At 46.2% G+C, this 20,194-nt stretch overlaps 1 protein-coding gene across 1 annotated transcript in view; it reads left to right on the forward strand.

Moving 5' to 3' along the window:
* The window catches only part of Galnt15 (polypeptide N-acetylgalactosaminyltransferase 15), a 34,832-nt gene extending 21,395 nt beyond the window's left edge, over positions 1-13,437 (forward strand). Inside the window, exons 5-10 of the mRNA XM_055612462.1 lie at positions 1,792-1,909; positions 3,290-3,484; positions 5,308-5,439; positions 5,789-5,893; positions 8,523-8,666; positions 11,504-13,437. Of these exons, the coding sequence (XP_055468437.1) occupies positions 1,792-1,909; positions 3,290-3,484; positions 5,308-5,439; positions 5,789-5,893; positions 8,523-8,666; positions 11,504-11,650 (841 nt within the window). The 3' untranslated portion in view covers positions 11,651-13,437. The remainder of the gene's footprint in view (positions 1-1,791; positions 1,910-3,289; positions 3,485-5,307; positions 5,440-5,788; positions 5,894-8,522; positions 8,667-11,503) is intronic.
* The last annotated feature ends 6,757 nt before the right edge of the window (positions 13,438-20,194 follow it).

Below are 20,194 nucleotides of genomic sequence, written 5' to 3' on the forward strand. Positions count from 1 at the left end.
AAAAAAAAAGGTGAACAACAACAGAGAAAAAGCAACAGCCCTATGAATTTCAGAGAGAAATAGTGAACTCAGAACAGCACAGCTTAATACTTAAAATATGGCGTGTATGGCGCCTGGCACTGTAGGCAACTTTTTATTTCCATCCCCAGAAGCTCAATTGCAAACTGCTTTTTTGGTTTTGGTTTTTTGTTGTTTTGTGCATGGTCATTTTATCCCAACTAGGGGTGAAGAAAATCAAACTTAGAGAGGTCACCTGTCTCACGGAGAACGCCACAGAGAATTAAGTGGCTAATGGTGGAAACTGGACCAAGTAACCACTGAAGTTCTGGTTTGCAGCACGTGTGTATGAACTGGTGTTTTAATACCCTGAAGCCAGTGATCCATTTCCCTGTCCATCAAACGGGCTGAGTCTGAGCCACTTAACTCCTGAGGCATGTCCACGGTTTGGCTGCATTAAATCTGTTTTGAGTGCAAAGCCCTTGTGCAAAAGCTTTCTAGCTGTGTGTTTCTCCGTGTAACACTCTTATGCTCGTTTTGTTTTGCTTTGCTTTTTGAGACAGGGCCTCACTGTGTAACTCTGGCTGTCTACAGAGTCATCTGTAGACCAGGCTGGCCTTGAACTCAGAGCTCCACCCTCCTCATTTAAAGACATGCGGCTACCACGCCTCACTTGTGTAATGTCACCTTGAGGACTGTTATTTCCATCCCAATTTCCTTTCTTGGTTTCTCATTCTCTGCATGTATAAGCCCTGTGTATTTCCCCCCAATGAAGGTGAGACCGTATCTACTTCCAGAATTCCAGTTAGATTCACCCTAACATTGCAGAGGAAGTAGATGACAAAGGCAAACAAAAGCAGGAGGGAGGGAAGGAGAAGAGAGAGGGGCTTGTATGTGTTACTTTACTCCTCCTTTTGATGACTCCCTGACAGAAGAAATTTAAGGGAGCAAGGGTTTGCTTTAGCTCCTGGTTTCGGAGGGCGCTGTCTATCAGGGCAGGAGGGCAGGGCAGCAGGCGTGGCTCAGTCAGTTCTGCGGGTGCCTGTGGTGGCAACTGCCTGTTCACCTTGGTCAGACAGGAAGCTGAATACAGCACACTCTAGCAACCTACGTCTCCTAGCAAGGTCTCACTTTCGAAGAGCTCCAAGCCTTCAAGACAGCACCACAGTTTGGGAATGGAGTGTACAAAGCATGAAACCATGGCAGACATTTCAGATTCAAGCCATAAGAGAGCCTGACTATATCCTTTGGATTGGACCTAGTAACTGCCTGCCTCCCTTAACTAAAGTCTTTTTCTCAGCCGTCCATCCAGACGGAATAAAGTGAATCAGTGGTTCCTTCTGTAGAAAAAGACCTGAGGAGAAGCTATAAAGGCCCAAGCTAGCCCAGCTCCCCTATTCTTCAGTCTTATTTTTATGTATGTGTCTGTACGAGGACACGTTGTGTGCAGGTTCCATAGCTGGCCAGAAGGAAGGGTGTCAGATTGCCAAGAGCTGGAGTCTCTGGCAGTTGTGAACAGCCCGACATGGGTACTGGACCAAACCTGGGTCCTCTGGAAGAGCAGCAAGCACTCTTAGCCACTGAGCCACCTCTCCAGCCCCCAGGTCTCTTTATAAAATTATTGGATTTCAGACATTTTTGCTTTGCTCTAGCCTTGTAATTAAAAATGTTGAGCTTCACCAGAGCCCACGGTTGGCGGTCTCCCTCACTGGACCTGCCTCCGGGAAGCTCCACCCAGGCCCTGTTTTGTGATTGAGGTTGAACTGCAGTCTCCTACCTGGCTTCTCTGTGCAGGAGCCCTGTGGCACCCCGAGAGGTGGTGGCTGTGGACAGACATTACTTCCAAAACACCGGAGCTTATGATCCTCTTCTGTTGCCGCAGGGCAGTGACAATCTTGAGATATCCTTCAAGGTAGGTCCTTTGTCAATGGTGGCCATGGGCAGTATCTCTGGAGCCCTGTATGTAGTCAGCTTGGAGGAAGATGGTCGGGTCAGGTGTAGGAAATAAACTCGTGGGCAAATTACATAAAGTCATTGCAGAAAGACATGTCAAACCTCCCCCCATCTCCCAGGTCATGTCTCTTGTAGCCTACCTTGGTTTTGCTCTCAGCCTCCTCTGTAAACTTGACTTTCAAAATCCTCATCAGGAGAAGGTATACTATCAGTCATTCACATCTCAGTGCAGAGCATTCAGAGCTTCTGGTACGTTCTATGTTATGGCAAACTCAGCATCTAGGGCAGCGTTTCTCAACCTGATGAGTTGTGACCTCTTTGGGAATGACCTTTTCACAGCAGTCACCTACGACCATGAGAAAATTCAGATATTTTCATTAAGATTCACAACAGTAGCAGAGTTACTGTTCTATGGTTGGGGGTCACCACGGCGTGAGGAACTGGATTAAAGGGTCGCAGCATTAGGAAGGCCGAGAACCACTGGCCTAGAGAATCTTTTACATACTCACATGCCAAATGTGAAGCCACTCTTAGCATTGAGTGGTTCCATGAACGGCTTGTTATTCTCTTGACTCAGGACCTGCTGGGCACAGCTCAGCCTCTCTGTCCTGAGAACCATTCTGGAAAGTCACTACCCTGCCTTCCAGTCACACCAACCGCCCCAAACCCAACCCAGCCCAGATGTCCTTCATGTAACATGGACAGACCAAGCTAGTGTGGACGTGTGAATTACATCAGTCTTGCAGTTTACACAATGTCCAGGTGTACTATTTCTCTAACAATGAAAAATGGCTGCAGTGCCCTTTGAGGTGTCTGGAGTATCTTGAAGCATAGGGTTTGAAAACCCCAAGCCTCATGTGTTTTGACTCCAGGAACCACAGCCTGTCCCAGCACTACAACTGTAATTTCTGTTACCAAGCATAGAATAAAGGCTTCTTGTCCAGTGAGCGGTAGGGAGCTGGGAGAAGCTTCTAGAAGGAGCGAAGAAGACTGGGGGTGGGTGCTTTCATATCTGGTGTCTCTGGGGCAGGAGATAGCACTGGCTTTTAGAAATTCCCTAGCCACTGCAGACATATTCTCCCTAGAGAAGCGCTCTCTGGTAGGTGGGAGGACTGACCGACTCTGCACGAGTTTCCAGGTGGCATGTTCAGGCAGCTACAAAGGTACCAGCCATCACCCCACAGTTTCATCCTAGGACAGCTGCCCCCTACCCCTCCCACCTTGTGGCCCTGCTGCCCACACTCTTGGATCTGGGATTTACACTTGTTGTTCTGGCTTATGACTTCCTGGTGTCTTGCTAGCTGCTCATAGAGCCACTCACCTTCTCCTTCCGTGACAGGCCTGGCTCTGTGGTGGTTCTGTTGAAATCCTTCCCTGCTCTCGAGTAGGACACATCTACCAAAGCCAAGGTGCCAGCTCCAGAACAGACCCTGAGTCCATCTTGAAGAACAAGGTTCGCATTGCTGAGACCTGGCTAGGGCCCTTCAAAGAAACCTTCTACAGGCACCTCCCAGAGGCCTTCGCTCTGAGCAAGGTGAGGAGGGGCTGGTAGGGGTCTTTGGCCAACATAAGGTCACCAGCTTAAGGTCAGCCAAGAAGGAGCAGCTTAGCTCCCTTCCTTCCGCCTTGAGCTTCCCTGAGCTAGCCCTCTGGAGTGACCCTTCTCCCTGGTGGGGCTCTCCTTTGTTTCTGCCAGCATCACAGTTGACCTCAGCCTAGAGTTCCTAGACTGCTATAGGATGCTAGGAACTGGGTGCAGCCTTTCAACACAGGCAGGGCCCAAGGGGAGGCAGGCCCAGACAAGGGACAAGTCACATCCCTGAGGGTTCTTCATCCTCAGTGGTGATCAAGGAAGGGTTAAGGACTACCCAAGATAAAGAGTAGATTTGACTATACAAACAAATATAAAGACTCAGAAAAAAAAAAAAAAAGCCACAGAAAAGTTGAAGTTTTAAATCTATGATTTAAGGCCTCTCAGTTCACCATTGGCTGGTCAGTTCCTATGGGTGACACACACGCTGTCTGCTGGGAGCCACAGACCACCATTGCACTTGCTGCTCTGCGAATAGGGCCCGGCACAGTCGGGAAATGGCTCCCACTAGTCTCTCAGCAGCCCACTGCAAAGCATAGGCAGGGGCAGGGTCGTCAGAGAGACCCACCCACGCCATTGCATGCAGGGAAAGTCAGGTGAGGGTGAGCCGGGCAGGAGCCCCAGTAACCCCTTTTCCTGGAGTCCTCAGGATCTCGTTCTTTTTTATCCAGATCCACCTCCTTCCCTTCCACAGACCAGCTTCCAGACAAGTAGCCTCAGGGCTCCTTGAACTTCTCTCTGTGGTCTACTGGAAGAGGACACACAAAATTTCATTCATTCCCAAGGCTTAGGTAGCTAGAGTTCCCTGCGGGTCCCCATGTGTGAGTCCAAGCATCATCTTTTGCACACCAGAGGGACCTCAGGACTGCAGCTTCCGGCTTGGGTTTGTAGTGGAGGACTGGAGAGGAAAGGGAGTTCTCACCAGGAGTCCACTTACCACCAATCTAGACAGCCCAGAGCAAGCTTCAACTATGGCTGCATGGGATAGCCCAGGTACCAAAGGAGGCTTTGAGGAAGAACCTGAAGCCTCTGAGGGTGGATGCTGGGACTGGAACCCAGGTCCTCTGGAAGAGGAGCCAGTGCTCTTAACCTCTGAGCCATCTCTCCAGTCCCCCAACCCCCTTTTAGAGACTCTCTCTCCCAGGAAATTTATACTAACCTTCTAGATGTTTTCTTCCATCTTACCGATACAGCCTGAAACATTAAACTAGCGTTGAGGGCTGGTGTTCACCCTCCTACAGTTGTGTTATAAAGGAGAACATTAAAGAGAGAGGCCAGTGCGGCCAAAGTAATGGTTCATCAATGGAGAAAACTGAGATGCAGGGAAAAAGAAAAGCCAGCTTGCCTCCCCTCCTCCCTGATCCTGCAATTTCCCATCTAACTTCGTCTCCACTGCCTCTGGGCCAGCTTTGTGAGGCCCATGGCACAAGCCAGGCACAAAGTCTATCATTTCTTCACATTTCAGAGAAAAGTCTTTAAGGAACAGACATTGTGGTCATTGTAGGCTGAAGATTTGGGGGTCTGTGGGAAGTGTAGTGATGCCTCCGTTCTTTCTGGTTCCACACCTCTCTCTGGAGAAGATACCTGACTCTATGTCCCAAGCCTCTCTCAATCTAGGACCCTTCCTCCTGTCTGCAATGCTGAGACGTGTGGTCACTCCGTTCCAAGCCTTCTGCTCCTTCATATTTAGCCCTCCCCTACTGTGTGAGTTTAGGGGTGAAACAAGCTTTCCTGGCCTCACTCCTCATGTCTTTCTCCAAATACAGGTTGCAAAACCAGACTGCACAGAGCGCTTGAAACTGCAAAGGAGGCTGGGATGCCGGACATTCCACTGGTTTCTGGCCAATGTCTACCCCAAGCTGTATCCATCTGAGCATAGGCCCAGGTTCTCTGGAAAGGCAAGGCATGGCCTGGGGGAGATGGGTTACGTGCCGAGACAAGAGCACCCATCCCTTACACTGGGCAACCAGTTACAGGTTCAGCAGGGTCCCAGAGGCCTGTAGACTCCCCCTCCCTGCCTGCCCACCAGCCCGAGGGAGGCATCATGTTTCCCTATAACCCATGCAAGATACCGTCACCAAAATGAATATGGCCTGACTCCATTTCTCTGTCTTAAGAGAAATGGCTCTCTGTGACTAAAGCACACATATTGGGATAAGGCCTGGAAAGGATAGGAGATTAGAGCCTGCTTTAAGGAATTTTCATAGTAGAGGTCAGATTCATATCTGTGCGGATTTCCACTTTCAGCTCCACAACACTGGATTTGGCTTCTGTGCAGACTGCCAAGCAGAAGGGGATATCCTGGGCTGCCCCATGATGTTGGCTCCTTGCAATAACAACCGGCAGCAACAGGTGCGTAATGATGTTTCTCAGGATAGGTATCATCCTGACTTCTGAGTGTGTGCTGTTTCCTAGGGCCCTTCAATTCCCTTCAGGGTAGCTCCTTTCCACGTCCCCTCGGCCTTTGACAGGCCTTGGCCCCCACTGTGATGACTTTGTCACAGTTCTTCCCTTGCCATCTCACCTTAGAAGCTGGACCAGCATTAAAGATGGAGCATCTTGGTTAGAAGGAATGAAGGGACTATTTATCCAGCCCTTTGCATCTGACAGATGAGGAAACTGTGTCATAGAACCACCAGCCCAGGAATAGCCATCTCAGATCCTGCAGCGTTAAGGAAGGGCCCAAGAGTCTGAGTGGAAAAGAAGTAATGAAGCCAGGGGCAGGGCCTAGACTCAGCTGGACCCTTTGGCCATTAAGAAGGGAACTGTGATCCTTTGAGTGTCTCTTACGTGCTTCAATTTGTCATCCTAGGAGTAAGTGGCCAAGGTATCAGAAAGCTGTGCAGCCCAGATGGGAGGCCATGGATCCACTTCTTTCACAACTTGAATAACTTCTCAGGGTAGCCTGGCCCCAGATCTGATTCAGACTGTGATGGGGTTTCTCTTAATTGTGTTGTCATACTCCAAAATTGCCTAATGAAAGCCAATAGCAATTAAGTGGGAGCCAGAGAGCCTGGGGTGAAAGAGGAAGCATCTCCATGGGGAGTTTGGGGCCCAGCCTCGCAGTGCAAGCCTAGGACATCCCTATGGGAAGTAAGTCCAGCCTTGTAGTGTGAGCCTAAAGTGCTGGGTACAGGCTCCTGGCCTGGCCTGGAGGGTACACAGGGAAGAAGTTGCTTTGGGATCCACGTGGTCTCTTCCGTCCTTACACTTTACCATCCCTTCCTAAAATACCAGTGGGCATTCATACCAGATACTTTAGTAAGCTTTCGTGTCCCCTTGACCTAAATACCTGACATGGGAGAAAAGGGGTTTTGGGTTATTTTTTTTTTTTTAAAGCTCACGGTCTCAGGAGGATTTCAGTTTCCTGTGGGAGAGGCATGGCAGTAGGAGTGGCTTGATCTGTGTGGCAAGAGTACGAGGTATTTGACAGCTTGCTCACATGGTGCAGCCTAAGCAAGCCGGAAGCAGGGGTCCATATAACCTTTAGAGGCTTGCTTCCCCCAGTCAGGCCCCACCTCCTAATGCTCCACAGCCTTCAAAGCAGGGCCACAAGCCACAGAGCTGACCATGGGAAGCCGTGCCCAGGGGGGATACTTCACATTCACACCAGCACACTAGACACAAGAGAGAAGACATAAGCCCAAGAGAGGAAGTCACATGTCAGGGTGACAACTGTCCAAGCTTTTACTGCCATCTAGAGTCAGGTTTGAACCCAGTTCCCTCTGGTTAGCTGTGTGAGCTGGCAGGCTTTGGTTTTCATGTGCTATCGGGAATGACACAGCTTCCGGTGGAGTATTTGTTCTGTGTACGTTTATTTATTTATTTATTTATTTTTTAATTCGTGAGGCCTTTTGAAGCCTGCAATATTGGAAAATAAGTAAACTGACCAACCCCACCCCCTGGAAAAGAAACCTAAGTGAATGCTGGATAAAAAGAATATGAAATGCCCCTTTCCATGCACATGTCATTGAGTTTACAAGAAAGGGAAATCTCTAAGAACTAAAACTCATGTGGCAACTGAAGACAGAGTGATTTGGAGCAATGAAGTTGAAAATGAGACTTGGAACTACCAGCTTTCACCCTCACAGGGTAGTCTGTCCTTGCAAAGTCAAACTAAAAGTATCTCCCCGGTGACCACAAGGAACAACAAGGAAGTCATCTGTCGCTACAGATGGGATTTTGAGTATAAAAAACATTACTCTCCCTCGAGAGTTATCCACAAGCTTGCTTCTGAGATGTGCTTAGGGTTCAAATTTATGCTAACTGTGCAGTTCGGGAATTTTCAAGGAGGGCACACCACTATATTCAATTTGCAAATTAGCAGGGCCTAATGCAAATGGGAGATGTGATGCCTCTAATTCAACAGTTATTAAGCATTTCAAGACAGTGACAGCAATATACAAACCAAACAGATTGAAGGGAAAACATGAAAGCTGTACACCATGATGCTAGCCCTTCTCAGTGTGAGGTAACATGAAAATCAGTGCAGACTGCATCTGGCGGGAACAAACAGAAGGTGGGTTTGCCAAAACATGTCATCCAATGGATCAGCACAGGCGCCACACAGTTAAAGTCCCTCTGTAAGGTCCACACAGCCCAGCTCTACAAAACCCTGGAGGCAATGGGAACCATGATGGAGACCACAGGAACCATGATCAAGAGTTCCCAGATAGCACAAACAGCAGGGAAATTCCTCAGAGAGATCCCTCACCCAACCTTCCAGCAGTGTGCACCCAGCACCTGCAGCCTTTAAAAACAGCCTTATCCACATACAGAATGTCGCAGGAGCATGCCAAAATGTGGAAATGGCAACGTGAGAAAGGCCAAGGTTCTGGGAGTTCAGAACCTGGGCAGAGTCTTGTTGTTGCCCCTAGTAGAATCTGAAAACGGTCTCTAGATTTTGGCTCCTTCTGTGTGTTCCTTTGTTTCTCCTTGGCGTCCTGTTTGGCCATGCTAACTGCTGCCCCCTCTACCGCAGAACCTGGAGCACACCAGCAGGAAGGAGATTCTCTTCGGCAGCCCGAAGCACCTGTGCTTCGATGTCAGGCAAGAGCGGGTGATTCTGCAGACGTGCATGGAAGAAGGCCCCGCCATCCATCAACAGCACTGGGACTTCCAGGAGGTAATTAACCTGTTCCAGAAATGCCGGCTGACCACAAGGGACTTCCGGTCAGCTGGAACCTCCAGGCCAACTGACCTGGTTAGCATGGCACCCTGAGCTCTTCCAAGACGTCAGGTACAATCCATAATGGTACTTCCATTGTTGAGCTTCCTGGCTGGACCCTGGGTCTCTGGTCCCCAGCCTCAGGATATATACCGATTTCTCTCTACACCATCACAGGTTATAGCTTGAATTGCAGGGAGGACGGTGGAGCACGTTAAGAGACAACGTGCTCAGTGGTGTGGATTTGGGAGTGATGCCAAGCCAGTTTCAAATAAGGAGATATTGATATGTAAATATGTAGCTGTTGGGGCTGGAGAGATGGCTTAAGCGCTTAAGAGCACTGGCTGTTCTTCCAGAGGACCCAGAGGCCTCAAACACATAAACTGAAAATACATATGTTTTAACGTATTAAAAGATAAATATGTGGCTGTCATTTTCTTCATTATAATGCACGTTCCACCGTGAACATTCATTCATTTTTGTGAAGTTTTTACTTCTTCTACATTTCCTGTAGGCAAGTTCTAGATCCTTCCCAGAGGGATTAAAGTATTTAGGTGAGCGAGTGGGCCCCGGGTAGAGATCTGGGCAAAGGCCAGTTTTGCCGCATGTCTATGGACGTGACTATGAGACAATCCTTGCCGCAGCAGAACAATCAGAAGATGGTCCCTGAACCTCCGTGCTACTGTGCGCTCCTCTTGCTCTCCTCTGTTGAGGGTCTCTTCAGGCACTATTCCCTCCGTCTCAGCACCACGTTCACATCTACAATATGTGTTCAAGCTCTTTCCACCTTTACATCCCTTCGGAGTTGAGTTAGGGTCACCCTAGACAGGTAGATACACACATTTCCATTGTTTTCTTCAAATTCTGATTGAAAGTAAAGAAGATAAAATTAGTGGAACTCTTGTGCAGGTGATCCAGAGAGCAGAGAAGAGGAAAATCCCATCATAGAACACTTAAGCTGAATTCCCAGCAAGCAGCCAAAACCAAAAGATCATTAGGACACCCATGGCATATTTCCAGACATTAAGAAATTAGATGTAACAGGGACTGACTCTGACATGAACTCATGAGCTGTCTCTTTGATCACCTTCACCTGAGGGGGCAGCAGCCTTACCAGTCTACAGAGGAAGACAATGAAGCCAGTCCTGATGAGACCTGATAGACTAGGGTCAGATGGAAGGGGATGAGGACCACCCCCATCATGGGACTCGGGGAAGGGCATAGGAGAAGAAGAGGGAGGGTGGGATTGGGAGAGGATGGGGAAGGGGGCTACAGCTGGGATACAAAGTGAATAAACTGTAATTAATAAAAATAAAATTAAAATTAAAAGAAGAAATGAGGTGTGCTGCAGATTTAGTCCAGTAGTCTAGAGCACCTGCCCATTGACTGTAAGGCCCTGGAGCCAGTATCCAGATATTCTTATATCTTTCTTCCATCTTTCTTATATCTTCCTATATGAAAGCTATTCTTCAGCCAGAAAAAAAGAATGAGGCACTGTTCTTGGTAGACTATTTATAACTGAAAAGTGCCTCAGACAATCCAAACATCCATCCATAGCTCAGTAGAGAAAATGTGGACACACGTCTACCCTAAAGCTCATCTCTTAGACTCACTTATCTCCTAGAAGTAATTCCATGTAATGAAATAATACGCAGCCTTCAAGTGGAAGGAAGTCCTGTCATGTAGTACAATAAGGGTGACTCTTGAGGAACTGGGCTACATTACGTGACTAACACACACCTATTCATACACACATGCATGCACACACCCAAAACTGTAGCATTCCACCTTACGCATTTTATGTAAAGCAGTTAAAGTCTTAGTAGCATGAGTGGTGGTTGGGGAAGGAAGAATCATTGCTGAGTGAGCAGGCAGTATTTTCCCAATGAAAACTAACACATTTAACATTTCTAAACTTTACGATTGAAGATGCTTAAAAAGTGGTAAGTTTGGTGTGTTTTTACTACAATAAAAAGAAGGGGGGAGAAGTCCTAGTTTTTGCTCCAGCATGAACAAAGCTGGAAGACTTGAGAAACAAGAGGCCAGATCTGAAGGAGCCCTACCTTACAATTCTATTTCTCCGAAGTGCCTAGAAAGGCAGCAGAAAGGAGACTAGTGAATCCCAGTGGCCAGAAGGAGGAAGACAGAGCAAATGAGTGCCGGCGAGTAGTGGTGCCGTCCGCAGTGATGGAAATGTTTCGGGATATACTAAAGACAACTAGTTTGTGCACTTTGAACAGTCTGTATTTGGGGATATATCAACAATGAGCAGGAATCTATAACATTGTGGCTAAAGTTGCTTAATTTTATAAAGAAATTGGATTCTTCTTGAAAAGAAGATGTTAGGATAAGCATTGAATTTGGTGGGGCTGGGTCATAATTTTCATATGTCTCCTGGGTCTGGCTGGTCTAATTAGACTGGCAAGATAGCCCCAGTCTTGCTTGAGACTGCAACCTAGTGGCCACAGATCAAATTGCAGAATTAATCATGAATGCAGTGGTAAGAGTGACTGACAGTTCAACAGGAAGCCTGAACATGCCCCAACCAGTTATCCTGACCAGAACTTTCTAAGAAATAACACAACATATAATAGCAAAACAAATAATTGGGCTTATAACCCCTTAGGTTTGAGTGATGTCAAATTTTAGGGTTATTTAAATTATAATTTCTATTAACTAAAAATGCTTCCATTTCTTCAAGGCTATTTCATACCCCTCTGTTTGTCTTTTAATGCTTAGCAGAAATCTTAAAAAACATCCTTCTTCGCTGACTTTGTCCTTCTTTCTGTTTTCAGGATGGAATGATCGTCCATATTCTTTCTGGGAAATGCATGGATGCTGGGGTTCAGCCGAACAGTAAGGATTTGTACTTGCGTCAGTGTGATGGTGAAACCAGCCAGCTGTGGCGATTTGACCAGGTCCATCCTGTGGATGAACGATGAGAGACATAGATGGGAGCAAAGCACACACTCAGCATCGCATTTCTGCTCTGGTGTCTCCTGAACCAGGCTCTGTGCCTGCGCTTCTGGTTAGGAGAGAGGAAAGTGCCGTAAAAACAGAAAAATCTCTCCTTATATCTTGTGTCATTGACTGTAGGCTGTTTTGGTTTTTATTTTGTTGTTGTTTTTGTTGTGTCTCTGTATAGCCTCGCTCTGTACACTGGGCTGTCCTGGACTCACAGAAATCCACCTGACTCTTCCTCTGGAGTACTGGGATCAAAGGCGTGCCCTAGCACCTCCCAGCTATGTTGGTACTTTGTTTGCTTGTTTGTTTTTGAAAGAAAAACAATGGATTCATTGTCCTCATCACCAGAAATGACCATCATGAGGTAGAGCAGACTCCCCTTCCCTCCGCCCCCCACCGCCCACTTAACATTTGCTTTTATCCCCAGACTGTGGCAGGCCTTGGCATCATGTGACAGCACTTCCAGGGGTCATCAAAATCCAGAAGATAAATGTCCTAACCTCACGGAGCCCTTACTGGGACGGAGCACATGGCTCGTGGTGAAGGGCATGTGACGGCCTGTCGGTCCCAACCTTTTGATTAGGCTTATTCACATGTATTTAGTGTTCATTCCTTAAACCCCGGCTCCAACAGAAGCGGAGCAGACAGAGAGGAATGGGGTGGGGCTGGGAGGAAGACCAATGTTGTTCGTCTTCAGGACAGTTTCCTTGAAGCTTTCTTCCTCCATTCACCTTCTCTAGCCCCATCCATTTCAGGCATGCACAACCAGATTTCCTTGCAATGCCACCTGCACTGGCATCTGACATCGGAGCGTTGTCATGAACAACAGCATCACAGTAGAGAAACTCTCCTAATGCCCTGTTAGGAGAGCAGTGTTCGCTTGACGAGGAATAGCAGCCTTGGAAAGCGGGCAACCCTCCCCTGAAGGGAAATGCCGGCATCAAAAGCCAAAATCTTCACAAGGCTAAATAAATCTGGCTATTAAATATCCCTGACGTTTGAAAGGGCCATCTATGAGCCCTTAATGATTGTTCGAGACCCTAAATCAGGCTTCCAGTTAAATGCTCCCCCAGTTGAGGGGAAATCCACCACAAGGGTTGCTGAGTGAGTTAGGGTACTTTGAGGAAAAAAAGAAAAAAAAGAAAAAAAACTTGGCCTTTTCTCTCTGGATGGATTTAGCTCTTTAGATGGCAAGCTTAGAACCTTGCTGTTAAAGATGCCTTTGTCCTCTGGGCTGTCTCAGAATACAATTGTTTGAAAGAAGAACTGAGGAATAAGTGCGGGTTTCTACAATACCTGACATAATGCATATTCCTTCTCCATCTTCCAAGACAATGCCCACTGCATTTCTCCAGCCTTATCCCAAATGATCCACACTGGGTTTGTGGCCATTCTCATGGGAATTCACTGCAATTCTGGAAATTTTCAAACTCTTTCTTGGTTGTACTGGCTGCATTTCAGGGGTTCAGTAGCCACCTTTGGCTAATGGCTACTGAACCTGAGAACACAGTTATAAATAAGCCACCATCACAAACAGTAGTACTGGCTAGCACCAGACAGGTCCACCCCCATGAAGGGATAGCCACTGGCTTCTTCCTTCAGACCTGGATGAAGTGAAAATTGTTCAAATGACAACCTTGTAAAGGGTAGTATGGCTGAAGAACAAACATTTTGAAATAGCTTTATTTTGAAATGAACTCCAATATTAGCTTTGTGAGTAGTTGAAGTTGTTGGGATAAATTAATATAATTTAATAAAAGACTAAATTCTGTTGTGTGCATTGTGGTGATTAACAAAAGGACCCAGATGGCTTATTGCTTAAGTGTTTTAACAAAGCGAGAATGTGGCATCTCTTGCTTCCTTAACTATCCCGATTCATTACTTTATTACAGGAATGGCTGTCAACCCAGTCCCTGGCTGGTACTTAAAGACCCTTAATTTAAACAAGACAGATGCCTCCGCTTCCTTCCGAAAAACAGGCTTCCATCATGGAACTGGAGTTTGGGTTCTTACCAATGGTCTGTTTAGAAAGAGAAGCTCGGCAGTCGAGTGACCTGATTCCCAAGTTTGATTTTGCTTGTCTGGGTAGATTTTCTGACTTTTTTTTAAAGGAGTTGATTCTTTGATTATGAAGGACCCTACAGAGCAGATGAGAGACATATGCACCCAGCAGACCACAGTCTGTACTTTATGCTGTGACACACAGTGAAAGCAGATGTCAGCCCAGAAGGGGCCTGGTGTGTTCCTCTTCTACATCAATGTCATAAATCTCGCAGCAAAGTCAGATTTCCACAGATCTCTGGAAAGTCCCTGGACCCATAATGATGTTGCCACTGACCAAGATATTTTTAAGGCCATATTACCACACCTGCCTTGATGGGTGCTTCATTTTCAACTGATGTGCCCTGAGAATCTCCTCAGACACTAAATGACTCACCAAATCCAAACACAGGAAATGCGAACAGGTTGCACGTGGAAGGAGCTCTGAAAGGATAAACATGCAGTTTCCACAGAAGGTAGAGAGACACAGACAAGGAAAGTACAGATGGCTCAGTGGTTAAGAGTACTTACTGCTCTTACAGGCCCTGAGTTCTGGTCTCAGCACCCACATGGGGCATCTCACAACCACCTTTCACTCCAGCCCTAAGGGATCTAACACCCCCTTCTGGCCTCCTTGCGTGTATGTACATTCCACAGACATGGCAAGCATACATAATTAAAACAAAACACATTCTTAGTAAACCTCTTTTAATAGAGCAGGCACAAAGCAGACAGCTAACCCCACCACAGCTCAGGCTTGGAAACGGCTCTGAGTCCTGTACCCCTTCCTACACCCCTCAAGCATAGGCCCTTAGCGTGGTAGGTGTTGCTTAAGGTTACATTTAAACATGGTCCAGAAGGACCTGAGCAGCTGAAAGTCCTGACCTTCCCGGATGCGTCATTGGCATGTTCTGCAGGTGCAGGCGGCAGCCAGCCAGGAGCACCATCCGTCCCTCGGTCCTCTCCAGCTCTGGTCACATGACTGTCATGTGAGTGCTGTTATGTTCCCACCACAGGATTCACCCCTTTCTCCCAGCTCATGGGCCTTGGAGAACACCTGGTCCATGTTGAGCCAACAAGCACATCCCTCGGGAATTTCGTTACTAAGAAATTAGTCTCTGCAGGTGACCTGAGAAACAAGGTGGAAATTCACGAGCCTGAGTTTCTGCATGTGACCACAGGACAGAGAATTTGAGACAGTAGAAGGTGGGGGGTGAGACAGTTCAGAGTTAGGGGTCTGGTCTTCTCTGTAAATTATTTGCTTTATTTCCACTGGCCTCCGCCTTTACCCCAGACCTCCTGACTTACCTAGAGAGACTGGTGGTCCCAACCAAGACTGAGTTGGGACATGGAGGGAAAAAAGCAGCTGGGCAGCTGGGGGAACACTAATGAGCCTGGGTATTTTAAGCAAGCAAGAAACAAAGCCAGAGTGACAGAGGAACAGGAAAGAGCTAATACAGATTTCTTCTACAGACCACTGAATGTGGCCAACAAGGATAAAGCACTTCAGTAAAGCAAGACTATAAAGTTAAGTCAGACTGTGGACGAGGCCGGGGCTGGAAACTCTTTGATACCAGCCAGACAGCAGTATCTTGTCTTGTGGGACTGTGGTCTCTCGAAAACACTCAGCTAAGCACTATTGTATAGAAACGGCCATGGATGAAAATAAACAAGTGACCAGGCTTGTGTTTTAATAAAAGTTTCCAAAAACATCTGGTTGGTGGGATTTAGCTGACCCGTGTAAGTTTGCTATCTCCTGGACTCGGGTATTCAATCCAGCTGCAGAGGAAGATGGATTATATATATCCATCTTTAAATATATATATATATATATATATATATATATATATATATATATATATATATATATATATATATATATATATATATATATACTTAAAAATGAAACCATGAAAGTTTCTGGGTATGGTGGCTTATGATTGTAATGCAATGTTTGAGAGTCTGAGGCAGGAGGCTTGTTCTAAGCCAGCTTAAGCTAAATTGAAACCGTGTCTCAAAAACACCGAGAGAGGAGAGGAAGGGAGGAAGGAAAGAAAAGGGATGAATAAAATACTACTGGATTATATATTTTAAATGCATGGATGCGGTGATATACCTCAATAAAGCTATTAGAAAAAGAAACCTTCTGGAGAGAAAAAAATACTAAAATGTTCTTACAATTAACAGAAAAAAGCAAAACCAACCAAACAAAAACAACAAAACAGTAATGAGGGAAACAGTTCTCATTATAACTCTGATTTTAGAGATAGGAATAAAACTTGGAGAAGCCATGGGTCAGATGGTCTAAGTCATCCCGGGCTCACGAGTTTGAAGGCAGCCTAGGATACATGAGAGCATACCTCTCACACACAAATAAAAGGGAGAACACCCAAATAAATCCTTTTCTGATGCCTGGCCCTTTTTTTTTTTTTTTTTGGAAGGCTTGCAGATTCCAGGTTCTGTATAGAGAGGTTAATGAACACAGCTTGTTAAGAGGTGTTTTCTTGGTTGATGATTGATGTGAAAGGGCCCAGCCCACTGAGGGCAGTGCCATCCTGGGCAGTGCCATCCCCAGACAGGTGGTCTCAGGATCCATAAGAAATGAAGTTGAGCAAGTCAATAAGCAGCACACTTCTGTGGTCTCCGCTTTAGCTTCTGCCCTGCCTTTCTTACACAACGGAGTGTAATCTCAAGTTGCTTTTGGTCATGGTGTTTACCACAGCAATGGAAACATAGCCAGGACAGTGAATGGACAGTGCCTGTAACTTCAGCACCCTGGAGGCTGAAGTAGGGAGGACTGAGAGTTTGAGTCAAGCCTGGGATACATAGTAGAATCTTGTTGCTGTAGTTAACCTTTAAAATTTCCTACATTTATTTATTTATTTGGTGTGTGTGTGTGTGTGTGTGTGTGTGTGTGTGTGTATGTGTGTGTGTGTGTTCAAGCTCTCAGACACACATGTGTGGACCATGGAACAAGTGTGGAGGTCAGAGGACAACTTGTGAGAGTCCCTCTTCTTCCACCCTGTGGGTCCCAGGGATCAAACTCAGATCCTCAGGCTCCTTGGCAAAGCTTAGCTGGGCTTATCTTGATTTCTACTTGACTGGATCCAGAATTTACTAAGAACTATGCTAGCAGAAGATCTTTGAGGGTATGTCCAGGAAGGATTAACTGAGTGGGGAGACCTTCCACCTGAATGGTTAGCACCTCTCTTGCAGACCAGATATAAATGTTTTCATAGAAAAAAAAAGCAGAGCTCCTTGCTTGTTTTCACTTTTTTCGGTGAGTGCATTGATCCTGCTGCTGCTGCTGCTGCTGCTGCTGCTGCTGCTGCTTCCATCAAAACCTAGCTTCTTTAGTTTTCTACCATAAAATAAAAACCAGTGGCTCTCTTAACTTTTGGTGCCAGACTGGGACTACAGAGACACACAGCCTTATGGATGAGCACACAGCCACAGTTGTATGGCCCAGCCCACACCTGGTAAGCCACTCTAATAAATTCCCTCTGTAAATTATATTCATCATATCAGTTCTATTCCTCTAGAGAACCCTGACTAATGTTTCTATCTAAGCGAACAAAAACAATACATCAAGGAACAGCAGTAACAAGGAAATGTTACTAAGAAGCAAAGAGTAACTATCAGCATTTAGCCAAGCAAAAGGCAATTGACAAAGTTGACGATTTAGTTCTGACTGTGTGAGGACACCCAGAAAGCACATTCCAAATAGCCCGACTCGTTCACATAATCCCTCTGCATTCAGGACATAAGGAAATCAGATATAAGCTGTGATGTGAGGCAGAGCAAGAGTCTGTGGGTCATTGTGAAATCCTGGCCCCAAGCATCCAAGTGAACTAGACTTCAAACAAAGAGTCAAGAGCCCAGCCAAAAAAATGGACTTCAGCAGCTTGAAGGCAGGACCAGGTAAGGCCGAACAAACCTCACCAACTCTGGCCCACACAACATGTTAAGAGTCTCTCTCTCTCTCTCTCTCTCTCTCTCTCTCTCTCTCTCAGCGCTCTATCTGTATATGCACCTGCATGCCAGAAGGAGACATCAGATCCCATTATAGATAGTTGTGAGCCACCACATGGTTTCTGGGAATTGAACTTGGGACCTCTGGGAGGGCAGCCAGAGCTCTTAACTGCTGAGCCATCTCTCCAGCACCATATAACATGTTTAATGGCCAAACCCAAGGTGCTTCCTGCCTGTTACATCCCAGCATGACCCCTCAAATGTCAAGGCATGTCCTTCTTCCCCAACTCATAGCAGTTCCAAAGCAATCCAACCCCATCTCCACTGGTCATGCTTTTGGTACACTTGTCAATGTGATTGACATTTTGTGACATTTATATGAGCTAGATGTAGGAGATCTGAGGACTCCAGGGAAGCCAATTGAGGCCAATTGACTTTTAGGCTGGAAAATTCGGTTTTCCCCTATCAGATGTTCACTGTGGCAAATGGAGGCCCCCTATTCTTACTACTCAATGGGGGCACTCTTCTTTCATGACCACTCTCCATGAGAGGCCTAGCACAGCTCTACGTGATGGCTGATCTGCCTGACAATGGTTCTGGTTCTGTGCCCTTGACAATGGCATCCCTTCACAGACAGGTTTAGGCACCGACACTCATAGCTGGTCAAGTCTCCAGAATCCTCCTTTCATCCACCTTTCACCGGCACTTGTAACCTCCTAAACAGCTGTTGTCTTACAGATGCAGCTGGACACTTGGACCATGTTTTTCAATGACCCGAGTCGAAACCATCTTCAAGAGCAAGCAGTCACAAAGACACAGACCACACTTCCTACTCCACTTTAGCACTCACTTAAGGGCTAGCTCCTAGACTTCATAGATTCTGCCATGGAAGAGAAAGCTACAGAAAAATGGCATTTCAAGACTTTGAAAAAAATCACGTAGGAAAAAATTAAGACATCAGTTGGGCAATAGACAGTATTCTTTTTGTGACTAAATATGTGGAACTGTCATCAGAAAAACTTATAATGACAGCCCTCTCGGCTAAGCTTGTGCTAAAAGCAGCCAATTAAGTAGATCCCATTATTGTTCCCATTTTATGATTTCTCATGTTAGTTTTGAGGAGCAAGGCTTCCATAGGTTCAATTTTCTGAAGATCATTCAGCTAGAAGATGCTGGAGCTGGATCACAAACTCGAGGTGAACTGGTTTCAAGGCCTTCACTGTGAACCTCCTGACTTAACCTGCCTCCTGGGATTTACAAAGAAAATAAAGCAAAAAGGTGACCCTCCAAATAGGAATGGACAAAAAATAAGGCCCATGTTGTTTTAGGGTCTCCCAAAATTAGGTGCACTCATTTAGATGAGGTTAGCTACAAGGAACAGAATGGCCAACTGAGGCTTAGGCCTGGTGGCACATGCCTGCAATCCCAACACTCAGAGAGGCAGAGGAAGGTTGATCTCTGTGAGTCAAGGCCAGCCTGGTCTACAAAGTGAGTCCAGGACAGCCAAGGCTACACAGAGAAACCCTGTCTTAAAAAACAAAAATAAAATGAAAGAAAGAAAAAAAAAGAAAAGAAAAGAAATACCAGTGCCTAGCCATGCTCAACCTAAAGACAGCTCAAGCTGGCCTGAAATTCAGTATGTAGCCCAGGTTGGCTTTGAACTTGCCAAATCCTGGGATTTGGCAAATGATTCCCCCCAAATCCTGGGATTCTAGACACCAGCCACTATGCCTAGCTAGGCATTTAACCTTTTATTCACCACCCTTGTTGGCTTGGATTTGAGGGTCTGTTTATAGTGGTTTGAATAAAAATGGACACCGCAGGCTTACATATCCGAATGTTTAGTCATCAGGGAGTGGCACTACTTGAGAAGGATTAGGAGGTGTAGCCTTATTGGAGGAAGTGTGTCACTGAGGGTGGGCTTTGATGTTTCAGAAGCCCAAGCCAGGCCCAGTAGCTGACTCTTCCTGCTGCCTGCAAATTCAGATGTAGAACTCTCAGCTGCTTCCTCAGTACCATGTGTGCCTGCATGCTGCCATGCTCCCCATGATGATGATAATGGAGACTAAACGACTGAAACAAGCAAGCCCCAGGTAAGTATTTCCTTTTTATAAGAGTTACCATGGTTGTGGTGTCTCTTAGAAGAGATAGAACCTTAACCAAGACATAATTCAAGCATGAAATTCAAATCAAACTTTATTCCTTATTCTATAAGAGTCCTAGAAGAAACATAGAAAGCAAGCAATCAGGGCTTATAAAAAAGGGGTGGGGCTGGAACAATGGTTCAGTTGTTAAGAGTGTTTGTTGCTCTTACAGAGGACCCATGTTTGGTTCCCAGCTCAGACCAGGCTGTGTATAACTTGTAACTAACTCAGAGGGACCCAACACCCTCTTCTGGCCTCTGGAGGCACCTGCACTCACCTGTACATATACTTTAAAATATAAAAATGAGGGAGTTTACTGGGATTTCTGACAGCTTTCTTCTTTCGAGGTATGTATTGAGAACAAAT

Source organism: Psammomys obesus, unplaced genomic scaffold, assembly GCF_907164565.1.
Source record: "Psammomys obesus unplaced genomic scaffold, mPsaObe1.curated_primary_1811, whole genome shotgun sequence".
Classification (NCBI taxonomy): domain Eukaryota; kingdom Metazoa; phylum Chordata; class Mammalia; order Rodentia; family Muridae; genus Psammomys; species Psammomys obesus.